This window comes from Enhydra lutris, unplaced genomic scaffold, assembly GCF_002288905.1.
Source record: "Enhydra lutris kenyoni isolate GAN:26980312 unplaced genomic scaffold, ASM228890v2 scaffoldscaffold12, whole genome shotgun sequence".
Lineage (NCBI taxonomy): Eukaryota > Metazoa > Chordata > Mammalia > Carnivora > Mustelidae > Enhydra > Enhydra lutris.
In genome coordinates this window covers 62,949,268-62,975,119 of record NW_019154096.1, presented here as the reverse complement: position 1 = coordinate 62,975,119, position 25,852 = coordinate 62,949,268, and the positions used below count along the sequence as shown (strand labels likewise).

The 25,852-nt window shown below is 41.3% G+C and overlaps 1 protein-coding gene across 2 annotated transcripts in view; it reads left to right on the top strand.

Annotated features, from left to right (window-relative positions):
- LOC111145178 (glycerol-3-phosphate acyltransferase, mitochondrial) overlaps nt 1-25,852 on the top strand; it is a 56,402-nt gene that overhangs the window by 12,315 nt on the left and 18,235 nt on the right. The window contains exons 1-8 of one of the 2 annotated variants that reach the window (XM_022499889.1): nt 12,278-12,311; nt 14,020-14,150; nt 15,325-15,447; nt 18,448-18,521; nt 20,767-20,880; nt 22,614-22,760; nt 23,873-23,969; nt 24,601-24,737. In XM_022499889.1, coding sequence (XP_022355597.1) covers nt 14,049-14,150; nt 15,325-15,447; nt 18,448-18,521; nt 20,767-20,880; nt 22,614-22,760; nt 23,873-23,969; nt 24,601-24,737 — 794 coding nt within the window. In that variant the 5' untranslated portion in view covers nt 12,278-12,311; nt 14,020-14,048. Of the gene's footprint in view, nt 1-12,277; nt 12,312-14,019; nt 14,151-15,324; nt 15,448-18,447; nt 18,522-20,766; nt 20,881-22,613; nt 22,761-23,872; nt 23,970-24,600; nt 24,738-25,852 lie in introns of those variants that run through there. The other variant, XM_022499890.1, reaches the window with a different exon arrangement.

Sequence of the window (25,852 nt, the reverse complement as noted above, 5' to 3'; positions counted from 1 at the left end):
GGGCCTTGAGAAGATTTTAGAAGCAGAGGTGCAATCTGAGACCATAATGGAGCAGAAATGAAGTCCTTGGCCTCATTCTTTGACCTTTGTTGTAAATATATTATTCTTCCTCTTTGGTGTCTGGCATTTGTCACTGTTGGAAACCGGAGACAGAAAGGGGTCTAGGGAGTCCTCATCAAATGGGAAACTTTTGGTTGTGGCAAGCCCATCCCACCCTGGCTGATCCCAGCTGCCTCACTTGGGCTCGTCTCCTTACAGTAACCCTGACTCACCCAAAGATCTATTGGCCGATGCTATTACCTCTTTGAAATTTTTCTTATCAGGAGGCTTTAATGCCTCTCCAGGCAGAGCACTTAAGGTGAAAACCAGTTAATGTAATCTTAAAACACTCTAAAAAATTTCCAGCAATATAAGACCACCAGATAATCATTTTGTCCCTAGGGTCACTCAGAATTCACAGCTCAGTTCCCATAATTAGCATTTCTTTTGTGTCTGAATCGTTGAACAGGCGTGAAGAGCCCCAGTGATAATATTTTGCCTGCTGGACGTTTTAAAAAGAGCAGAACCATAGATACAATCAGTTACCCAAAATGCCTCTGGAGTTGCTGATAATAATAGCCATGTGGCATTTTCCCAGGTTCAAAGCCGTGCTGCAAACCTAGCTTCCTTAAATTAAAAATCTACCTTTAGTTTACCTACCTTTATTGGCTTTGGAAGACTCCTCCTCCTCCTCTTCATCCTCCTTCCTCTTCATCCTCTTCCTCATCACCAAAATCCTTTATTGGAAAGTACTTACCGGGCTAATAGTAATTAGACTTCCTTTACAATGTACCAATACGTGTTTCTGTCTCATCTTGCCTTTAGACATTGTTCAAAGAACAAGATCCAGAATGGGGCTGTCTTCCAACCCATGCTTTCAAACACTGATTCTTAATCTGGAGTCCATGAATGACCTTGGGCAGGGTAGGGGGGTGGAGGGTGGGTGATGAACCCCCTGAAATCAAATGTGAACTTCTACATGTACCTTTTTTTTTCCCCCTCAGGAGAGGGTCTAGAGTTTCATCAGATTCTCAAAGTGTTCCCCTGACTTTAAGAAGTGGAGTCTTTAAGACTTTAGTGACAACCCATAGCATAGTCATCGAAGGAAAACTCTGTACAAATGTGTAAGTGGAAAAGGGAAGTTGTTGGGGTTGGAGCTGGGGAAGCCCGTGATTCTGAACTACCACACTGATTGATTACGAGCCTAGATCCTATGAAGCCTCCCAGACTAGACATTTTCCCAGAAACTCTTAAGATAATTGCGAACAGTATATATTGGCCACTATACACCAGGTGCTGTCTAGCAGGATCTTCCATATTTTAACTTTTAGTCTTCACAGCCACCCTACAAAGCAGATACTATGACTAGTCTTGCTGTACAGATAAGGGAAATGAGGCACAGAGAGATTAAAACCATAGATTGAGTTTGCATTTAACATTCCAAGACCCTCCATTGTCCTGGATAATGTATCTTGTCAAGCTGTAATTAATGGTCTAGAGTAATTACCATTTCGGACATGTCTGAATGGTAGCCATGTTGTAATCTTCAAGCGCATGCCTAATTAATAATAGGATTCCTATAGGTGCGTCCTCCAGTTTTGTGGATAAGAAGAGATTGCAGGTCATGTGCAGAGGAGAGCCAGCTGACTACTCTTATAATTAGAATTTGTCTAAGCGTCGCTGTGGTTCATAAAATGGGGTTACTGAGTATGTAGATAATTTTACTGTAACTATTATCACCATTAAAAAATTCCTGCCATGTACCTAAGGCATGCCATGACACTGTAGAGCTTAAAGTTAACTAAGCCTTCTCTCTGAGAGGTTACAATTTCCTTCATTCCAGGAGGGGATCCGCTTATGGGGCTTTTGATATAATTCATGATATATTTTCAATAGTTAATGAGCAGGTGACCTAGAAGTTTATGGACTATCCTCTAAAAACATCATTTATAATTAACCTAGAGAAAACCAACATTGTGGATATGAAGGTTTACTTAATCCCATCTATAACCTACAGGGGTTACTAGGAATTCTACAATTCATGGATGCATGCTAAATTTACATATGTGTGCCAGTGATTTAGGGAGGGTAGGTTGGAACCCTGGACCAGAACTGACAGCTTTTGGAAAAAGTAACTATAAAATAACTCGATAAAGGGGAAAACTGTTTTGCCATCTCCTAAGCAGAATTGGATGTACAAGAGGAATGCATGAGGTGTAAGTCACCCAGTGAAGGGTCAGCCTCAGTGACCTGTGCAATCAGCGGTATAACCAAGTGGGACTACAGGAGGGGATTGTACCCTGTGACTTGGGATTATGGAAAGCCTATCTTACAATATCTTACTTCCATGTCAGAGATCATCCTTGTAATCCATCTCAAATATTTTATGGGATAATATGATGACAACCGTCAGAAAAGATTTGGTAAAAATCACAGCCAGTTGTATTATTTTGCTTTTTCAGGTTTTGCTTTCTATCAGGTAATTTAGAAAATTGGAAACTGTGTTGATAACACTCTTTGGAAACCTTTTATTTTAGGAAATGTGTAAGTAAAAAGCTAAAGATGGTTATAAGGGGTACATTTGGAACACCCAACGTTTTCTAAAAGAAAATCTTGGAGCTTCTGTGTCCCCACAAGTAATAAAACTAGACGTCTTGAAAAATATTCTAACTGGAGATTTAGTTAAACTTTGTGGATCTTCCTGATTAGATTTAATAAGTGAAGTTCTAGCTTACTTTGATCTCATTAGAAAATGAATAATTTAAATGCAAAGTAGTTTTGCTTCTCCTTGTCCTCTTCATGAAAACTTTTTTCCTTTTTGACAAAAACTGATTCTAAGGAGGAAGTAGAAATAAGTCTCTCTCCAGCCATTTCTAACTTCCAGGTATTTTCAAATTCCCCCCTTCAAGTGTCCTGGGCACACACGTGTTTGCCTCCCAGCCTCTGCTTTGCCTTGTTCTCCATTGCGGATCCTCACCCATGGAAGACCACCACCCTGGCGTGGCTGGTCACCACTGGAGACCAGGGCCCTTATTCTCCCTGGTGTTTATGTTGTTCCCTCTCCTCTGACCCAGGAAGGGGGAGGATGGGTAATCTGCTTCCTATCTCTCTACCAAGCTTGAATACATGTTTCTCTAAGACCCATAGAGTCCTGAGCCCCTAAGACTCTTTGGTTCGTTATTGTTCCTGGAATACTTCTGTTCTCAAAGTTATACCTGTCTACAACTATTAATAGTTGTAATAGCCACTCACACTCTCCTTTATTAAATAAGTAATCACATCTTGTACTTAGACATTCAACGAACAGATCTTGAGCACCTGTTTTGTGCCAGGCACTGTTGGGTGCTAGGAAATTGAGAAGGGAATGGGAGAGGTCAAGAATTTAAGAGGGACAGGTGGACGTTAAATGGCTAATTCTACAGCAGAGTCTTCAATTATAATTGTGATAAGTCCCATGGGGGAGAAGCATCTGACAAGGGGTCTGACTTAGTCTGGGGGTCAGTGAGGGAGGTGGGAACTGAGCTGTGTTATGAGGCATGGATTGTAGAGAAAAGAGGGGGTTGTGGTGGGGACCACTGCCAGCAGACAAAGCAGTATGTGCAGGAGAAGGGCAGAGCCATCTTACTTAAGGAACTGAAAACAAACCAGGGTGGCCAAGTCAGAGACAAAGAGCAAGTGGGAGGAGATGAGGGTGGGAAGATTAGCAGTCCAGGTCTGAGACTTTTCCTAAAAGTCTCTGTCGTAAAAGTCCTAAAAACTGCAACAACAATAGAACAGATTGTAATCACTTGCAGTGGGGATCAGGCAAAGAAATGGGAGTGTTTGAAATGCTCAGTGTTGCATTTTCAAAGGTCGGTTCTGGCTGATGTGTGGGATGTCTGCATGGGAAGCAGACATGAGGAGCCTTGGTAGGAAGTTTTGTGTTTCCCAGGGAGGATGGTAATGGCCTGCATTAGGATAGTGCAGATGGAGAGGAGGTAAATGGATGGTGGGTTTAAAGCTATTTAGAAGGTTACATTGCTGGAAGTTGGTATTGGATTAGATCTAGGAAGAAGTTAAGAATGACTCCTGAGTTGCTGATCTGCTGAGAGAGTAGGGAGTAAGAATGATGGACGACCTTGAGCCGGCAAAAGTTGCCAAGAAAAAACACCCAGGTAGGGAGAAGGAAGTCCAGGAGAGCATGGGGTTGTGAAAGCCGAGGAAAGGCCTTGCCCATTCCACTAGAACTTGAACTTGCTCAGCAAGCCATCAGTATCTGATAATCTGACATCATGCAGATGGTAGTATAATAGCAGAAGGGCTCTGGGTAAGTCTGAGCACTCACCATCTGGTCCACATGAGGATCCCTCTTCCAGAAGACAAGATGCTTCATGTCCAGCTAGCATCTCAACTCCACAAACCACCAGGACCATATCTTCCAGAAACCAACAGTGATTTTCAGAGAGGTGACCTAAAGCAGTGTTTAGGAACAAAACTACAGGTTGCCTTCAGAAACGCAACAAAAGCACAACAAAGGCAAGCTTTTATGAGGTCATATAGGGTGGTCTGACCTGTTAAAAGCTCCTAAATCTCTTCATTCCAGATTGGGAATTTTGGTTTATCCATCCCAACCAGAAGGTTCACTGAGATTGTTCTGATAATCGTTAGCGTTGTTTGTTAATGTTTGGGCATCTTGTTTTGGACACATGATAAGATTACATTTCCTCATCTACTTGCTTCATATAGAGCTCCAGCTAATGAAATTGCAACTCAAGCCCTGTATGGATTAAGAGCCAGTAGGTGCTTTATACTCTCTGCTCTTGGCCTCAGCAGATAAGGAAGTATGTGTCAACATGGAGCCTCCCTCAGTGACCTTCGTGAGCAGAGCTTCTATAATAACCCGCTGTTTACATGTAGCATACACAAGAAATAAACTTTGTTGTCTTAAGACTCGGAGACATTTGTTACTGTATCATAACTTAGTCCATCCTGACTGATACAGAGACACTCTTTCCAGAACAAAGTAACCTTAAGAGTTCCTATGAGTTCCAAAGATTTTAGGACAAATTCTTTGCCAGGGTTTAAACTCAAAGAATTAAGATCTCTCTTTTGTTTCCAAAGTCTCTTCAAGAGGAGACCTATTGACAATGATAATAATAGCTACTATTTAATAACTCTTAACCATGCAACAGGTGCTATGTTAATTATCTTGCATACATTATTCCATTTAATCTCAAAAATAACCCAATAAGGAAGTGGACATGAGCAAATCCACTTTAAAAATGAAAGAATTGAGGCTCAGAGAGCTTAAATAACATGCCCAGGGTCACGCAGCTGGTAAATGGCAGAACCAAGATTGGAATCCAGGGTGTCTGGCTCCAAAGTCCTTGCAGAATTCTCAGACATTCTGCTGGAAGGATTCAGGGTTGTTTTCCACTGATGTCCTCACTCACAGCTCGGTTCTAATGCCAACCCCATCTGAATATCTTTATAGAGTGGGGTTTGACATTAAGATATGCTTTTCAGACCTGGGACTCGACTACCCTAACTGCAGGCCCTCACCTAAGCTGGTTGAAAATGTATGTTTTGTGTTTGTGCTCTAGAATCAGATAAATCTGAATTCAAATGGTGGTTCTACCAGGTCCTGGAGTCTCCTAACCTCTCCGTATGCCTCAGTTTCTTCATCTGAAAAATGTGGGTAATAATTGTTCCTGGCTCATGGGGCTGTGGGGAGGATGGGCCCCTTGTTTTTTTGTTTGCTCTTAGATCCATTCCCCATCCTTTCCTGCTCTATTTTATGTCTGGGAGGGGAGTGGTCCCTGCAAACTCATTCCTTAGGCTTCTTTGCAGTTTGTTTCAGCCAATAGGAGGGGCTTGCTGGTGGAGGGAGAGCAGAAAGGGGGGGAAGCCAGGGAGGGTGTCCCTCCCTTTTCAGGTGGCATCTTCAGCCATGGCAGCCCTGTGGGTTGGAGGACCCGACCCTTTGGGGTCCTTCTAGGCAGCCCCTCTCTCCTTGGTCCTTGGTCCTAGATGTTGCTTAGGTGGCTCTGGCTCCTGGTTCTGTCAATATTTTACTTTGTTGCTCCAGCCCTAGGGTACTGATCTGTTGTTGCTAATCTCTGGGCTGCCTCAGGGTTCCCTTTTATTCTTTCAGCTCTTCCAAGACCTTTCTAAGATGGATTCTGTGTGAAAATTACACTTTCGGTGGTCTGGCCTGGCTTGTTTTCCAGGTTGTGTCATGATTGATACGGAGGTTTGCTTCAGATAGTACTTTGCCTCCAAAGTACTTAGAACACTGCTTGGCACATCAGAAGTGCTCAACCAATGGTAGCTTACAAAGTGTGCCTGCTTTCCTCTTCCCTAGATTCTCTGTGGCCGGTTGGCCCCAGGCAGGCCCTTGCCCACATCCTAGCTCCTGAGTCACTGCCTTCTCCTTCCAGGTTGGCCAGGTCCCAGGATTCATCCTCCTCTAATATTTATAAAGTAAAGGGCCTGTGAATTCCTCCATGACATTATTGATACATGTCACAATGTTATGTTTAATTTTTGAAATTTCTTACGGTGTCTTGAAAAGCCCGGCTTTATCTGGCCCTTCTGGCTTCCCAACACCTCCCTCTGCCACTTTCCTACTTATTCCCCTCCTGTCCACGCCGCTCACTTCTGTCTCCCAGCGCCATCCTCCCACAGGGTTTTGGCATGTGGATGTCCCGCTCCTTGGAAAGGTCTTCTCTGGGCTCCTGTCAGACATGGTCCTTCTCACACCACAGTCTTGGCTTGGCTGCTCCTTCCTTAAAGAGGCCCTCCCTGACCACCTTCTTTAATGCTGGTCACCTCTGTTGTCCTCTGTGACAGAGGCTGTTTGGAACTTCACTGTACTTTTCCATAGCATGTCTCCCTCCTGACCTGCCAGAGGCCATCAGACTCAATACCACCTGGGCAGATCCATGTAACATCCCCATATCTCCATCTTGTATCCTCAGGTGCTAAAAAGATGGGCACAAAGGGGGCTCTCAGTCAGTATGTTATGAAAGAATGGATATCGAAGTAATTGCATGTCAAGGGTCCATAGAAGTCCAATAGTGATCATTCTTGGGATTTGCCTCTTCTCCCTTATGGGCACCTGTGTTGTGCAGAACGCCTGACAGCCAGTTTCCTTTGCCACTGTTCCTTGCCCAGGCCCTGCATGGTATGTGAGCCCCATTCCCTCCACAACACACTTGGCCACTGGGATCTTCACAGAGGCTTCCAAGACTCTAGCCTTCTGGTCCTCTTAGTCCTCCCATGGTCACCCTCCTTCTGCAGACTGACCACCTCCACTGGCCCTGCATGAGGCACTTTCGAGTAGAATCCAGAACCAGCTCCCTCAACGCTTAGACCCTTCTCGGTGCTTGGGCCACGCAGGTCCCTGCCTGCTTCTCAGACAACATCTTCTTGCACAACCCACAGGATTGTGTCTTCTTACACAACCCACAGGATTCCACAGGAAAAACAAAAGGCTCATTCAGGGTTTGTCTTCTTGGTGACCAGCCTGATCAATAGTTTCTCATTTTTTGACTTTCAGTAACAAAAAGGCAGATACTTGCAATCAGCCTCCCTTAAGGGCTTGGGGAATCTTGAGATTTTAACCCGAGTCTGGGTGGATGCCTTGGGAGAAGGGGAAAAAGTAACTTCCGTTTCTTAACCATGAACTTAATAGTTGTAAAAAAAAAAAAAAAAAAAATCAACTTGCAAGCTAATTTCTTAATTACCCTGCTCTACTAATTCTCTGATCCTATGCCCCAGATCCCCTCTGGATCTAGTGCCCTGCCCTGAGGCACAGCTAATTGCTGAAAGAAATTCTGGAACCCTGCCTAGTTCCTGCGGGTTTTCCTTCTTGGCCATAGAGGTGTGGGGGGTTGAGTCCTGTCAGGTAGCCCATTCTGTAGGAGATCCCGGCTGAGCAGCCAACCCCAGGACCCCTGGATCATTAACCTGAGTCCAAAGCAGCTGCTTAACTGACTGAGCCACCCAGACACCCTCTTTGAATACTTTAAAGATGCCACTTCCCTGATTTCTTGTTTGCAAATTTCTGATAAGAAATCTGTCCTCATTTTATCTTTGCTCCTTGGTATAGTGATTTTTTTTCTCTATGATTTTAAGATTTTCAACTTACCACTGGTTTTAAGCAATTTAATTGTGATGTTCCTTGGTATAACTTTCTTTATAGTTCTCCTGAAAGTTTGTTGGGCTTCTTGGATTTGTGAGTTTATAGTTTTTATCAAATTTGGGAAGTTTTCAGCTACTATTTCTTCAACTATTTTTTTCTGTCTCCCCTGACCCCTCCTCATTCCCATATTTCTCCTGTCCTTCAGGGATTCTAGTTATGTGTATGTTAAGCTCACTGATACTCTGTTTGTATATTCAGGCTTTTTATTCCTCTGTATTTCACTTTGGATAGTTTCTATTGTAGAGTTTTCAGGTTCTTTAACGTTCCCCCTCCTGCCTTCTCCTTCAAGGTTGGCCAGGTCCCAGGACCTGGGCTTCTGTTTTGATTCATTCTCCTCTAATCTTCATAGGGTAAAGGGCCTGTGAGACCCAGTAATGTTTAATCTGCTATTAGTCCCACAGAAGTGTAGGGATGTGTGTGTTAAAAATCTCAGACAATGTTTTTATGATTTTTAGGTATTTGCTTTGGGTCTTTTTAAAGATTTCCCATATCTCTACTTCTTTGTTCATATAGAATACAGTTACAATTTTTTTTAATGTCCTAGTTTATTAATTCTATAATTTCTGTGACTCTTTCAAGTTTGGATTGTTTTAAAAGGTCACCTCTGCATTTTGAGATGGACTTAGAAGTAAAAAGTTCAAGAAAAGGAATTCTTGTTTTCCTTCCTGCTCCTTTTTTAAAGAAAAAAAATTTTTTTAAGGTTTATTTATTTATTTATTTATTTATTTGACAAACAGAGATCACAAGTAGGCAGAGAGGCAGGCAGAGAGAAGGGGAAGCAGGTTCCCCATCAAGCAGAGAGCCTAATGTGGGGCTCAACCCCAGGACCCTGAGATCATGACCTGAGCCGAAGGCAGAGGCTTAGCCCACTGAGCCACCCAGGAGCCCCAAAGAAAATTTTTATTTATTTATTTGAGAGACAGGGAGAAAGCATGAGTGGGGCAAACTATGAAGGGAGAGAGATAAGCAGACACCCCACTGAGCAGGGAGCCTGATTTGATGAGGGGGATCAATACCAGGACTCCAGGGTCATGACCTGAGTTGAAGGCAGATGCTTAACCAACTGAACCACCCAGGTGCCCCTCTGTTACCCTTTCAATTGATTGATTTTTCTCCTTATATGGGCTATTTTTCCCTATGTGTTTTGTTTGTTTGTTTGTTTGTTTGTTTGTATGCCTGATCATTTTTGATTGGATGCCAGAATTTTGTGAATTTTATCTTGTTGGGTGCTGGATATTTCTGATTTTCTATAATGCTGTTGTACTGGTTTTGGGACACTTTGTTCTTGGAAATGGTTTGATTCTTTTGGTGCTGGCTTTTAAGATTTATTTGGTAGGACCAGAACAGTATTTACTCTATGATCATTTTTACCCCACTACTAAGACAAGACCTATTGAATCATGAATTATGAGGTTTTTTTTTTTAAGATTTTATTTATTTGACAGAGAGAGAGATCACAAGCAGAGAGAGAGAGAGAGAGAGAGAGGAGGAAGCAGGCTCCCTGCCTAGCAGAGAGCCTGATGTGGGACTCGATCCCAGAACCCTGAGATCAGGACCTTGAGCTGAAGGCAGAGGCTTAACCCACTGAGCTACCCAGGCAGCCCCAATTATGAGGTTTCTGATCTGAGTGCCAAGATCAGGTCCTATTCCTGGTCCTATATAATCACTGGGTATCTTTCCACTCTGATTTGTGGGAACAGAACTATTCCCTGCGCTGTGCAAGCTTTGGTGATTGTTCTCGCCCTCTGTCTGGGTGGCTTTTTCCCTGGCCACGGGTAGCTTCCTCACACTCACACAATCAGCTGAAGACGAACAAGGCCTTCTGTAGGTAACCAGAGCTCCTCTTTCACTGTATAGTTCTCTTCTCTCCGGCACTCAACCCCCAGCTCCCACTGTTTTGCCTTTCCCCGTCTCCCAGTTCTATTTCCTCAACGCAGGGTGTCTGTTTAGCTCTTCCTTGATTCTCCTCTCTGCACTGGCTTCCTGGCCACTCTCTCAGGCGGTAAGCAGAGGCAATCAGAGTGCTTACCTCATTCATCTGCTCTCCCTTATGAACCACTGTTCTGCATTTCTGCCTATTTATTTACTTTATTTAGTTGTTTTAGTAAGAGAGTAAATTCAGTCAATGTTGTTCCATCTTGGCTGGCTAGACTGGATTAATATAAATGATTGTTATTCTGTTGATAAAACAGATTGCTGTGTCAACTGTTTCCAAAACAGTTCCCATCAGGTAACCTGAAACATCTTGCACAGCAATCCACATCTCCTGCAAGTACAGTACATCCTTGTGCAATGTGTGTTACAGAAGAGTTGCCTATAAATAAGGTCTGTGTAAGATAATCTGATTTTTCCCTCTGCTTTCCATTTGCATTCCTGCAGTGCTCTCTCTACATCATTTCTCATCACTTTTTCTTTAGCTATGACTTCAAACTCTGAGACTTTCCTTTGTCGCCCCCCCCTTTTTTCTTTTTCGCTAGGGACCAGTAATCTATACACAAAATGTCATGATGTTGGGGGATTAGAATTCATCGCATTCTTGTCAACACAGTCCTTGAGTACTCAGTGCTTAACTCAGAGTTAAGGTCTGTGTGGGGTAGAATAGAGGCAGGCTTCAGCTTTAAACCAGCTCAGTCTTTTTTTTCCCCCATATGAATAGCTACTTCTACAGTTTTGGATTGTTTTAAAAGGCCACCTCTGCATTTTGAGATGGACTTAGAAGTAGAAAGTTCAAGAAAAGGAATTCTTGTTTTCCTTCCTGCTCCTCAGGTTCAACAATATTTACTGAGTGTTTATTACAACACTGCTATTGTATTAGCTAAGAGACTGAGACAAGTCACTGACATTGATGATTTCATAACATTATGGAAGAATGACATATATTGATAAAGACACAAGGTGTGGCACTGCAGTAAATCTGTGAGATTTCACAGAAGGGTGTGATTACTGAGGGCTGGAGAGATTAGGGTAGGTAGGCTTGGAGACCTAGTTCAAGAGGGAACTATGGAATTTAGGAAAATGTGGTGTGAGCACAATTAGGAGTATGGGAGCCCATGGTTTGAGGAGAGACAACCAGAGAGGCTGGAGTAGGAGCTTCTACTGGAGAACAGTGGGGGAAGTAGAGGAGGTCTTATGTGCCAGGCTTGGCATTTGGGCTGTGAGAGCTCTGGATGATTTTTGATGGGAGGACATGGAAGGTATGTTTCCATGAGAGGGTTAGGGTTGATGTGTGCAGAGCTGATGAAGACTGGTGGCAGGGGTGTGAGTTCAGGGACTATATTATGACTTAATCATCTTTGTATTCCCATCTGCTGGTTCAAACTTAATGCTTGTTGCTAAGGTGCGTGTAAAAGGTGATCCTTTGCTTTCCAAATTACTAATATTCTTGATAATCACTGGCCTTGTCATGGCATGACGAATATTGTGAAAGAACTTCTTTGTGCCCCATGAAGAATTAAAGGTAGGCAAATTTGGACTCAGGCTCTTTCAAGCCTCGTTTCTCTTTCAACTCATTCTGTTCCAAGGCACTCAGCCATTGTTACAGAAATTACACAACAGGGTCGCTCCCAATCCCCACCTCCCCCAACCCTAAAAATTTCGGCATATTCTTACAAATCTCCTAAGACAGACCACACATGCACACGGGAACCAAAGAGCCCAAGCGAACACTCCCAAAAGAGCCTGAGGCCGGGACAGACTTCCAGATGTGCGGAATCGACACAATGTAGCCCGAGCCGCGCGTGCACAACACCTTCACGTGACTCAGCACCGAGGCAGAGTAACCGATTAGGCACTCACTCTCCATTATTGCCCCACCCGGCCCTGGCGTGCGCAGGTTCCACGCCGATCCGCACGCGGAGCCCGGGAGCACCCCCTCCCCCCAATTCCGGCGCCCACGGCCTCTCCGATGCTCCGCTCACTGGCGGGCGCCGGTTGCGTCATCGGGACGCGACATTGCAGTAGCACCGGCGGAGACTTGAAGTGCCGGCAGCTGCAGGAGCGAAAGCCGGAGCTGGCGGAGCTGTCGGGTGCAGACCGCGAGGGCGAGAGCGGCTGCGGGACGCTGCTCGGGCCCAGAGCGCCGCGACAGGTGCGTCGTCGCCCTCTCCGCTGGACCCGGCGCCACGCCGGCAGGTTGTCCCATCTCCCCGGAGCTGCAGGACCCCCCCCCCCCCCCGAGAAATGGGCCCGGCTCGTGCTGGATGGGGGTCGGGCTGCGGCATGGGTTCCCCTGGGCGGGACCGAGGTTCCTGTGGACTGAGTAGCGTACGCATCTGAAGGCATCGTGGGGGCATTGGCTTTCAGGCAGCTGGGGCTTGTGCTGGGGACAATCCCATGACACTTACCCAATGACTGGCCTGAGCGCACGCCGTGTGCCAGACTTTGTGTTAGGCGCGTTATAGGTACTGTCCAGCCCTCCCAGCAACACCAGGAGGTAAGATCTATCATAATATGCCCATGTTCCAGATAGGGAAACCAAGGCGTAGAAGTTAACCAACTTGTTCAAAGTCAGCACAGATGGTCAGCAGTGGGGGATTCGAACTTGTGGATGTTTGGCCTAAGAGCTGATCCCCCTATCTCTGTTCCTTTAAAAGCCCAGAGTGGGTTCCCCTCAGCTAATAGTCTGGCGCGTCCAGATTTCGTTTTAGTTCTCGACCTTGGATAAACGCTGTAGGGAGGGAGGAGCGAACCGTGACTTCCTATTGGCACCCGACTCTCCCTCCACTACTCCCATCGCTGGGGCCAGCAGCGACTTCTTTTTCTCAGGCAGCAGTGGAGCTCCCCCTGTTGTAGCTACATTCTGCTTGTGAAACTGATAGCTGATTTATTTCATAATAGTGAAGAGCTTTCAGGCCAGGTGCATTGCTTTGCTAACCTCTCAACTGGCCTATTATGTTAGGTTGATGTCATGTTAATTTGTTAAGGACGTACTATATGGTTGTGCTGAGAATAGTAGTTACCGCAGCAAACCCATATGGGAAGTAACGCTGTTACCCCGGACGTGATCTTTCAGAGTTTTAAAGGAATAATTTAAGGCAGGGTGAGAAATAGTCACAAGCTAAAGCAATTTGAGAATTATGTTAGGGGGTTTTTGTATTTTAGGTTAATCTCTGCTTTCTTTAGCAGTTCACTGTTAATGAACATTTTCCATTAGGGTACGAAAAGCCTTATTGAGAATGATGAAAACTTTTAAATCAGATATTTCAAGATGGCGTGGTTTTGATTTAGAACTTCGTAGGTGTATTAAAAGTGCAAATATCATTGCACTTAAGGCATCGCAAGAAAACTGAGAGTTTAATTCACTTTAAGTGGGAAACTCTAAAGGTTCCCTCTTTGCCTTCACCATTTTTACACTGCATATTATGTATGACCAAGAATTCCCAGCACATAATTTTAAAAAATTATCTACTTGTGCACATATACGTAACTTCTACTTAATTAAACACATACCTTCATCCTCCCAGGAACCTCCCAGTTGTTAATGGAAATGAAATAATTCTTTGTCACCTACCTCAAATAAGCTGTTATTTACCCTTGCACGTTCGTGGCTATTTTATTCAGGAAATCTAAAGTTACAAATTTTGATTAAAAAAAAAAAATCAGAATGGTCTACCAGAGTTGCTGAGTTTAAACACATCAAAGTCTGCTTTTACACGTTGACTAAACATGGTACACATCCACCAGTAGTTCATTTGATATCGTATGATGGATCAAAATAATGTTGAGGTCAGAATTTTGAGTTTTGGTCTTTACTCTCTGTATTAGTCATTAATTTAAATGGTGTATATTTTTTATAGCACATGATTTGGGAGTTACCTTTTGTGACATGGATGAATCTGCACTGACCCTCGGCACAATAGATGTTTCTTATCTGCCAAATTCATCAGAATACAGTGTTGGTCGATGTAAGCATGCAAATGAGGAATGGGTAAGTTTAATACAGGTTAGAAGCATTCAACCTAAAGATGTTTGTTTCAGTATTGTTTATGAAGGTAGCTGGAAGCGACATAATATCAAATAGAGGTTAATAGTTAAAGAGACTTCCTCCAGCGTTAGAAGATATGTTTATGGAGCCTAATATTTAAACATTCTTAAGGTATTTTGTTAATTGGGAAGAAGAAATTGGGTGGGATATTTAAGCACAGTGATTGTGTTAAAAAGCAAAATACTTTGCAAAGAAAAAAGAACCTACTAGGAGTTGTTTTGGGTAGTATACTTATAAAGATACTTTCTGTGTCTATTTTCTGTAATAAGTATGAATCTTGTAATGGAAATAAGGGTTTTTAAAAAGATAAAAATAGGAAATTTAGTATGAAAATCAATTCAAAGGACTTGCATTTTGTATTTTTTTTTCTATTTTGACATAATATGTCATGTTTAAAATATTTCTTGAACACTATCTACTTTATATAAAAAATGATGGGAAGTTTTGGGATTTTTTTTTACTTATTTTTGAGAATGTTGTTATCAGTGGGATATGAGCAACTAATGAGCAAGTTGTTATACACAGCTTAAAATATTTTACTTTGAATAAAAAACAAGGTAAACTTACATAACATTCCTTTAGCCTGACAACAGAGTTTAAAGTTTAAATCATAGAGTTTAAATCCTAGCTGTATGTATTGTCCAATTAGGGTCAAATTCTGCTCCTTTGTTCTAAACATTTTGCTCATCGAGTTCATTAGCTGTTCATATCCCAAAGCTAAGGCTTTGTACTACTTTTGTGGGAGTCTGTGGTTGAAGAGGAACAAGATTAACTGTTAGCATATGGATCCAGGAGTCTGGTTTTATTCATCCTGCTGCTTTCACGGGCTTTTTAACGTTGCTCAACTGGTTTTGAACCTCTGAGTGTGCAGCAGTCCTTGCTGGCTACTACTGTTCTTAGGTTCTCAATTTTTGCTTATGTTCCAAGTTTTGTTTCAAGTGTTGATGATGTAGGGGAGTAGTACCATGAAGGAAAATCACTCTGAGAAACTTACTACCAAACAAAACCCAAGTGTAGGTTTCTCTTATATCTGAAATATCTTAGTTTTCGAGATCAGGTGGACAAATACGGTTCTCTTGCCATTCAAACACTTTTTTCCCCCATTAACATTTTTTAGGGTGAGTGTGGTTTCAGACCTACTGTCTTCAGATCTGCAACCTTAAAATGGAAAGAAAGCCTAATGAGCCGAAAAAGACCATTTGTCGGAAGATGTTGTTATTCCTGTACTCCTCAGAGCTGGGTAAGAATGTTACTGCTTATTGACCTTTAATAAACAGAGTGAAATTCCAACTTTGTGTGAATTTTATTATTGGATAGCCTTAATGAACTTAATTCATTTTTTGAACTTCAGCCCATGTTTATAAACCAAATATTCCAAGTAGTGATGTCGACTTAGTTTTTTTTTCCATTCATTTACTCAGTAAATAGTGGTCAAACAGTTGATGCTAAGTGATAATTTGGTTCTTTTTTAGTTTAGTTTGTTTGTTTGTATTTTTAAGATTTTATATATTTGAGAGAGAGAATGGGAACACACTTGAAAGAGGGAGAGAGGACGAGGAGGGAGAAAGCAGGGGGAGAAGCAGGGAGGCCAACAACAAAGGTTTATTTTTTCAGGTTAGTATGACTTCAGAAGAGCAGATCTTACTTTTAGATCGGTCTTCTTTTTTCATTTTTTATTTTTAAGTTCAATTAGCCAATACATAGTACATCATTCGTTTTTGGTGTGGTGTGCAGTGATTCATTAGGTGCTTAACACCCAGCGCTCATCAATAGCATGACTTCCTTAATTCTAAAGAGTTGGTGGGAACCTTTGTATAACTTCTAGATGCTGAACTTTCTTTTTTTCTTTTAAAAGATTTTATTTATTTATTTGACAGAGATCACAAGTACGCAGAGAGGCAAGCAGAGAGAAAAAGGGGGAAGCGATTCCCCGATAAGCAGAGAGCCCGATGTGGGGCTTGATCCCAGCATCGATCTGGGATCATGACCTGAGCCGAAGGCAGAGGCTTTAACCCACTGAGCCACCCAGGTGCCCCTAGATGTTGAACTTTTGACTCACGGTTAAAATCCTAGTGAGATGAGCAAGAGATAGCAGGACAGAGTGAAGTTTTAAAGCTGTGACTTTGCCCCACTCTCCTTTTCCTCAGTTTCTGTTAGGGGGGATGGGTAGGGAGGGTGGGTGTTTGTATTTTGGTGAAATAAACACATGTCATGCAAAATCTTCCACATTACAGTGTCGTATTTGAGAAGAGTCAGTTGGATGGAAGGCAAGCCTCTGCTGGTAATTTGCTAGGGGGATGAGTTAGCCGAGGAATGTAGAATCGAATTTGGCTGTGTTCTTGGGCAGTACAGTTACCTTTTAAAAGGTATACTTGGATGTTAATGCTTTCTCTGGGATGGGCCAGTTATCAGGACAGAAATTCTGCCATTTGAGTGCCTTTTATTTATAGACATTATATGACCTGTGTGGATAGCTAACCGTGCTGTGTGAATTTTCTACTCAGGGTCGGCTTGGCAGGAGGTAGAATTCTGAGTGCTATAAAGGGATTCACTAACTTGGGAAAGATTTGTGTGAGACCCAAGCAATTTATGTTAAATATTCTGGTCTGCTCAAGAATGTCTAAATTATAAATATTGTTCCTTTTAAATCACAAGTGCCTTGTTGTGGGAATTTGGTAGAATTGAATGACCACAATATTTCTAGTCTAAGAATAAGGCCAGTTCAGATTAGTAGGCCAGTAGAAATACAATTTTTTTTTAAAGATTTTATTTATTTGACACACAGAGAGAGATCACAAGTAGGCAGAGAGGGGTGAAGCAGGCTCCTCACTGAGCAGAGAGCCGGATGTGGGGCTCAATCCCAGGACCCTGAGATCATGACCTGAGCCGAAGGCAGAGGCTCAACCTACTGAGCCACCCAGGTGCCCCAGAAATAAAATTTAAATAAATGATCATATGGCTTTTCTTTTTAGACTGGTATCTTATCTAATTTTAATTTCAAATACTTAAAAGATCAAAATAATACCTTGACTTTAATGTGTTCTTTTTTTTTTTTTTAGAAGATTTATTTATTTTAGAGAGAGAGCACACGTGCATACATGCATGAGCATGGGGGAGGGGCAGAAGGAGAAGGAGAGAAAATCCCAGGCAGATTCTGTGCTGAGCACAGGGCCCAACGAGGGTTCATCCCAGGACACCGCAATCATGACCTGAGCCAAAACCAAGAGTATGAAGCTCAACAAACTGATCCTCTCAGGCGTCCTGACTCTAATGTGTTCTTAAATCAGGAGAGAGTATAGGAAATTATCTGGTGGTGGTAGTGGTGGCAGGGGTGTTTTAGGGTGGGCACAAAGGAGTTGTATAATAAATGATTTTTTGTTTAAATACAGTACCTGATGGGGTTGAACTTGATCTTAAAGTTCTTTCATGACATGTTTATTTATAATAATTTTAAACAGTACTTTCATAGTAATTTTTTGATATTTGCTACCCTTTCCCCTTCTCTGATATCCTGTTTCCTCATCTTTAAAGAGATTCCACGTAAATATTTCTACATCTTCTATTGAAGGTACATTATGCTTTCCCAGGATTTATTTGTGGAATGTTCACCTTTTTGTCCACACTGATAAAACTACAGACTTTCTCTTTCCAGAAGAGCTATCTCTGAGTTATCCTTTAAGGTTTCCTGTAAAGAGAGTGACCTTTAGCCATACATTTTCCAATTAAGTAAACAGTCATTTTAGAGAAATAAAGACTGTACTTTTTCGACCAAGATGTAAATTTGAATATTAAAACTGCCCTCAGCCTCAATTTTCCTGTCTGTAAAATGGGGATGATAATTATTGTGTCAGGATTATTGCTATATTTAATAACCTAATGATAACTACATGGTACTTAGCATGCTATTTTTGCATTTGGAGAGCACTGAAAACTCCAATATTCCCATCAATGATTTAATAAGCTCTCTGTAGCTTCAACTCTTTTGGGTTAGAGGTAGGGAGTGAGGCAGGAAAGGGAGGCAAAATTTCCTTTGCAAGGTGGTAAGCCTTATTTCTGAATTTTTGACCTTCTTTGAAGACTAAAAAATACTTTTCAATAAAACATAGTTTATCTTCATCTCTTAGATTTTTTTTTGAAGCAGTCCTTAACTTTTTACTTAATAAAAGTTATCCAGTAATGTGAGCTCTTCACCAGCCATCCGGTCATATACTCATGTCTACATTTATTTTGTTTCATGTAGGATAAATTTTTCAACTCCAGTATCCCATCTTTGGGTTTGCGGAATGTTATTTATATCAATGAAACTCACACAAGGTAAAAAGAAATTTCTTTTATTTCTAATACATCACAAAAGAATAACTACAATAATCAATGGCTATACTCTAAGAGGAATTTCTTCATCTTTTTGTGAATTAATAGAATTGAGTTTCTGACACAAGAGGTGTTATCTAAAAATCAGAAGTAGCACAGCCCCCTGAGAGATCAGTTACTATTACTACTATGTAATTATATAGTAACTATTTCATGAGAGTGTAGATATCACTTATAGCTTTCTCTTTTTATTTGCATATTGATTTTATATCTGAAGTGTGCCAAAACGTGATAAAGATTTATCTGAGGAAAGGGTAAGTTCAAATGTCTTATGATCTATTATTATTATTTTATGCTTAAAAATTGAAATCAGCCTAATCTATGGAGTTTTAGAAGATGTGTTCCTGTAGTGAGTAAATTTTTTTTTCATTTTATTACTAGCTTAAGGCTTTCTTTAGAATTCTTCCAGACATCAGGCACTTGGGAATGGGCTGTTAGGCATCCCAGTGAGAGAAAAGAGGCTTTGTTTTATGTGAATCTAGGCTAAGGGATAATGGATGGGGGAGGGGAGGTTGTATGTATGTCTGTGAGGCAGGAGAGAATGACAGCCAAAAATACTGCCTGTTCTTATAATTAATTCTAAGAGTGAATGCCTGGAAAAGGTCAGCGGTAGGTTCAGGTGATGAGACATGCTTGAAATTTTGTGAAAATTGATCCAAGAAGTCAAATACTTAAATTTGAAGGCTTTCTGCTATTACTGATCATATTTTGGTGATGAGATCGTAAATGAGCCTGACAATACCTGCGTATAACAGGTTTTTTTTTAAATAGAACCAAAGTCAAAGGACTCATGTTTTCCTATTCCCATGCTACCCTTCTCTCTCTGTCTTAAATTTAAAGGAGAGAAGAGAAATTCTAGTCCCCTGATTTTTTTTCCCCATTTTTTGACTTAAGAACCTAAGAAAAGGGATCTCATAGAGTGTCTTCTTGTTTGTGTAAGTAGCCATTTTATGTATGAAGCCACAGGGTCCATTTCTTGTCCGTAGATGAAGGCAGCTAGGAAAACAAAGCCTGCACTGTACGGTCTAGGTGATCTGAAACCAGTCCGAGTGCCGAGCTGCCCTGTGTAGCTGAGCTGGCTACTTCGCTTATCTGTGTGTCACGTGAAGCAAAGCCTAGATACTTTGCCGCACACGTACACAGCTTTCAATCCATTGCACATGGATTTCATGGAGAGCTGGGACTTCACACATTCCAGTAACTATTGTGAAAGTGTTCACTCAAGGAAGTATTTAGAATTAAACAATTAACATAGTGGGTCAAGTTTGCAGAGAATTGAGTCAAGGGAAAGGAGGTAGAAAAAGAGAATGTCAGGAAAAGAGATGAAGGAACTAGTGATTCATCAATAGTTCTTCCCCCAATTACTTTTCCTTAACTGAAGGCTTTTCAAAATTCATGAATTTATATTTGAAATCTGTCCATTTGAATGTCTTTATGGGTGAAATGATAATGAGGCATTACGTAATCATTATATATGTTTTCAAATCATTGCATATGAAGGTTTGTGACATTGTTATTCTGAGGTCTCTGTCCCCAAGCCCCCATATAAATAACATAGTTATCAAAACCAATGGAATAGGTCCTATCCATTAGATATGTCAAATGTTGGGGGGAAGAATGTAAGAACTTCTGGCTTCATAAGCCCAGTGTACAAACGTTTAGACCATGCTTTAGTTATCCTTGACTCCTCTCAACTAATCAGCTTTGTCAATTCAATATGAGAGTCAGTGATGACCTTAGATTAAAAAAAAAAATTACCTTATAAAAAAATTGGCCCTTCATTAGGAAAGACTTCTGAATGCTCTCTTTATAATTCATAGCTCTAAGTTATATAGCTTATGTATATAGCATTCAACTTACTTGCTTTTAAAAAAAGTATTAATAAGACATTTTTCTTTTGCTTTTATGTTTGGTTAATTATTTGGCAGAGTAACACCTTTCAAACATTTTAGTACACAGATTCCAAGTTTAAATTTTAGTTGAGAGTACATGAAAGATACAAGGAATGCAATTGTCTGCATAGATCATCCTGAACTACTAAGGAGAATTTGCTACAGGAGAACACCAAATTTCAGGAATAGATGAAACAAGGCTTTGCTTTTACAGCGGGGAAACTGCTGAACAAGTCAATCAATTTGTTTTAGGTCTTCCTAGACTACTTCTGTGCTAAATCTTTTTCACGTTGCAGGCACCGAGGATGGCTTGCAAGACGTCTTTCCTACGTGCTTTTTGTTCAAGAACGAGATGTCCATAAAGGCATGTTTGCCACCAATGTGGCTGAAAATGTACTGAACAGCACTAGGTAAGGGTGGGGATACTGTTAAAAGGGAAGAAGCAGGGATGAGGGGGGCAGGAGAGGGGGTAGGGTAGGAATTGCCTTCCTTTATTAACCTTTAGTTTCTCTGGGACTCTGTTTCAAGAGGATTCCCATTTCCAAATGTTAAATGTTAAACTTCAAAGGAAAGGTAGGAGAACAGATGGTTTTGGGAAAAGCAATCTTGTTTTTTGCATTAGCGTTTGAATGGATTAGTCATATGTGAAGGTGAGTTGGAATTCAGAGATGCACATATTTCCAGTTCTCTGTTAAGTTTTCTGTAATATGAATGTTTGGGACATTGTGTTTCCTGTCATTACAGCCAAAAGAGAAACACATTTGATATTTCTGTCAAATAGTTATTGAGCACCTAGGCACAAATTCTTGTGCTAGGAAATCCTTACTAGAAATTTTAAGAGAATAAGATTCTGTCCTTGCTCGCAGATTAGCTTGCTTACAAGTGGGAGAGTTATCCGACTTGAACTCACGTGGAGTGGGGAAATAAATCATTCTCAAGTTTAGGCGCTGGGCTGTGGGAGTTGGCATGAAGATCAGTCTCTGATCCGCCTCATTAGTGTTGCCGTGGTAGATGTCTACCTGGATTTGGGGAGCCAGAGGCCGGAGTGGTTTGAAAGACTGCTTAGAAATGGAGGCCCTGTAGTGTGGCTGTTGAGGCCCAAACAGTGGTGGCATATAGTAGGTGCTCAATAAATATTTATTGAATGAATGAATAAATAGTTGATAATGGAGATTTAATAATCTTTTCAATTACTTGTAAAAAATTCCTGTCCAGGTTGAAATAAAGGTATTAAAAGAATAAGCCTAGGGTGCATCAGTGTCCAGTAGAATAGTCTTTTGTATTAATGACTTAGGGAGCTATGTAGGGTTTTGCTGTGTGCTGGTCTAAAATCAGTAGCAACAGAGGGAGAAAACGTAATTATTTGAAACCCTTTGGGTTATCGTATATTCTGTTTTCTAGATAAAAACCTCCAACTATGTTTCATTCCATCCAGATGTTTTGACTAGCAACTAGGACATTAAATGATTTAAGGAGGTTTAACCTCATGTGTTCTTCCCTAAGTCACATGGAAAATTTACAAAACTAGATTAAATCTTACCTCTTACTTCACTGCTTATTGCTCTGTGTTGTTTTATCTTGAGATGTGCCTTTCTGAAATTACAGGGTTTATATGGAAAAACACATGTAAATATTTATGCCTCTCTTTGATCCTTTCTAAAGAGTTTTACATATCATTCTATTAATAAAGTCACCATAAATGAGTAATACATTAGGTCTTTAAAAGAAAAATCACACCTTACTTTGGCAGTGGATTTTGGTTAGATACCTCTGAGTTATATACCTAAAGGGGTAACTTTTCATTCTCTCCCCTCTGCTAGAGTGTAACTTTGTATCTCCTGCAGAATATCTGGAACATTCAAATTCATGTAGCCATTACCCAGTGAATTTGAGTTAAATTTTTTTTTTTTTTTTCCTTAAAGCTGCCTTCCACATTCCTCAGGGATTCACTGATTTAGGAATATAGTATCCTTAGTATTTATCAGGCCACCAAACAAAACATATCTAACTTGAGCTTATTTTCATGTTAATCACATATTAAGAAAACATATTTCATTTTGTGGTTTATAGCTATGATTTAGAAAATACTGAATGCAGAATGTAGCATAGAGCCAGTTACATTGTCTTTCTGTTTTCCGTTCAGAGTACAAGAGGCAATTGCAGAAGTGGCTGCTGAACTAAACCCTGATGGTTCTGCCCAGCAGCAGTCAAAAGCCATCAGTAAAGTGAGAAAGAAAGCCAAAAGGATCCTTCAAGAGATGGTTGCCTCTGTCTCACCAACGATGATCAGGTACTCAAAGGCAAAGCAAAAAGCTTTAAGTGATCCCATCCTGTTCTGAGCAAACAGGGACTGAACCATTGGACTTCCCTAGCACAATGGTTTTGGTCCAAAGGAAGTTTGGACATATTCTGATGTGAAAATTCCTTTTTATTTTATTTATTTTTAAAAATTTTTAGAAGATTTTATTGATGAGAGAGGGAGAGAGAGATCATGAGAAGGGGGGAAGGGTAGAGGGAGAAGCAGACTCCCCGCTGAGCAGGGAGCCCAGTGTGGGACTTGATCCCATGCGGGACTGGATCCCATGCAGGACTCGATCCCAGAACCCTGAGCTGAAGGCAGACACTGAGCTGAAGCTGAAGGCAGACACTTAACTGACTGAGGCACCCAGGTGCCCCAAATTCCTTTTTATATTCTTGTTCAGCTTCTGTGGGAAGTAGCCCTATGGTAGGCTTTAAGGTGCCTTAATCTTTCTTAACTGATAGCAGCCATTGTATGATTGCTGACATCTCTCTAGACTTGTGAGCTAGGCTTCACATATCCATATCTTTTTTTTTTTTTTTTTTTAAAGATTTCATTTATTTACTTGACAGATCACAAGTAGGCAGAGAGGCAGGCAGAGAGAGAGAGGAGGAAGCAGGCTTCCTGCTGAGCAGAGAGCCCGATGCGGGGCTCGATCCCAGGACCCTGGGATCATGACCTGAGCTGAAGGCAGAGGCTTAACCCACTGAGCCACCCAGGCGCCCCCACATATCCATATCTTAAACGGAGTGGTTTTATACTGCTTTCTGCTCGCCTAAATACTCGGTTGAGATGGTTGATGATTTACTTCTGAAGTGTAAAGGGTGCTGTTTGAGTGAAATGTAAGATTTTAGTTTGTAATGAATAGGTAAATAGAAATGTAAGATTTTGATCTGTAATAAATACATGTATCTATGAGGATGCAGGTGAAAGTCAGTTCTTTAATCCAGTAGTTCAGGTACACAGACATACACACACACTAAGTTACTTAAAAGCGCTTTTAAGTTGAAGGTTCAGAAACTTAAGTAGACAAAAGTCAGCTCTCTCTAAATGTATGTATGTACATTTAATTTTTCTTTTTCATTTTTTTTTTAACTTTTTAGATTGACGGGATGGGTGTTACTCAAGCTGTTCAACAGCTTCTTTTGGAATATTCAGATTCACAAAGGCCAACTGGAGATGGTTAAAGCTGCAACTGAGGCAAGAATTTGTGTGATCTGTCATTCTGTTGTTCCCACGTTTCTGGAGTGAATTTAGAGTTCTTTTGTATGGAAGTGTTCTCTTGTGTCCTGTGTGCATCCATCCTATTTGGAAGATTTCCCCCATATGACAGGAGCACAGTAGCTGGGCATTTGGGGAAGGGTGAGTAAAGAGGACCCACCAGTAGTGTGCTGGATTCCTTTTGTAAGTTACTGCAATAACTCTGAAATTAACTAGAGCAGTTGGTATTTACAAATGAAGAAGTAAAAGCACAGATAGGTTAAGCTTTCCCAGTCATGGCTAGTGAGTGACTGCCCAGGATTTCAAGCCAGGCCAAGCTTGACTTTAAACCCTCTGCCCTTTTGATGTGATCAGGGCTGTCCCTCAGAAGATACATAAAGGCTGCTTCAATTCTTGGTTCCCCAGCTCTTTTTTTTTTCTTTATTGTGGTGGTGGTTGTTTTCAGCGAAGGAAGTATTAAATTGGAAGAAGTTCATATTACTGGAAAATGTTTTTAAAGAATGAGTCATTGATCAGCCAGTGTTTGAGAGATTCTAACCAAAAAGGAAGTTGCAACGTGTGATTGAAGTTCACATTTGAATTTTAAATTTGGCATTTTTTCTTTTACCAGATGAATTTGCCACTTATATTTCTACCAGTTCACAGATCACATATTGACTATCTCCTGCTGACTTTCATTCTCTTCTGCCATAACATCAAAGCACCATACATTGCTTCAGGCAACAATCTTAACATTCCCATCTTCAGGTAAGACCAGTTTATTTGGAAATTTAAGGTATGGAAAAGATTATATTTTGAATTTTTGGTGTTTTCTTTATACATTTTGAAACATAGTAAAGATGACATTAGCTTTTTTTTGTTTTCATTGTAAAAGTAATGTTCATTGTGAAAAATCTAAAAGGTACCAAAAGCATTAAAACTATCTCCGTTATTTTTGTATTTTATGAGGGTTACTTGGTGAACTGTGAATACCTCAACTTCATGGGCAATATTTACCAAATGGCTAAAAGGCAGTTAGAAAGACAAGATAGCAAATTACTGTGTCAGGCGTGGCAGTAGGGAAGGTGAGGGTCGGGTATGGGTCACTGTGGCGGCAAAGAGTAAGTAAGAACAACCATATTGTTAACTCTGACCTAATAATTGAGTAGCGCTAGAAACATGTCACCACTATAACATGACAAAAAAGTGTATTTCAGAGGTTTTCAGGAGAATGCAGTGCATTCCTTTCAGAGGAAATAGTAGGTAGAGAGGCCGAGAGATTCAAATGCATGGTACTGTCAGGAAATGGCAGATGATTCCGTAGGGTTAGAATGCGGGATGCAGTGGGAAGGGTCAGAGGCTAGAAGTGGTCATTGCATACAGTGTGAGAGCTGGTTCAGAACAGTTTTTAAGCCAAGAGTTTAGAGTGTATCCCATCGTTGAAAAATGGTCTGCTTTGCATTTTGAAAAGTCATTCTGCATTGGAGGGTGTTAGAGATATTCTGACTCTATTATAGCAGCTAAGGCAAAAGATAATGAAGGCTTAGATTAAAATCTGTAGAGATGCTCCTGGTGAGGAAAGCGTAGAGTGGGAAAGTGTTTAGTAAGTTGAGTTTATAAGATGAAATGCTAGTCCAGAGACGGGGAGATGCGGGAGGAAGGGATCTGGGTAGATAGAGGGGCTGATCTCCAGCGGGGAGTGGGTGAGGCGTAGATTGAGGTGGTTGGAGACATCGAAGGTTCAAATTCCAAAGCACAGAGCAGCCGTGACGTCAGCTCTGAGCAATAGGGAGTACGAGGAGGATGGATTTACAGTAACTGGAGGGCGAGTGGCTGGAGGGTGTGCACGTAAGGTCTCGCAAAGTGGCCATGATGACTTGTGT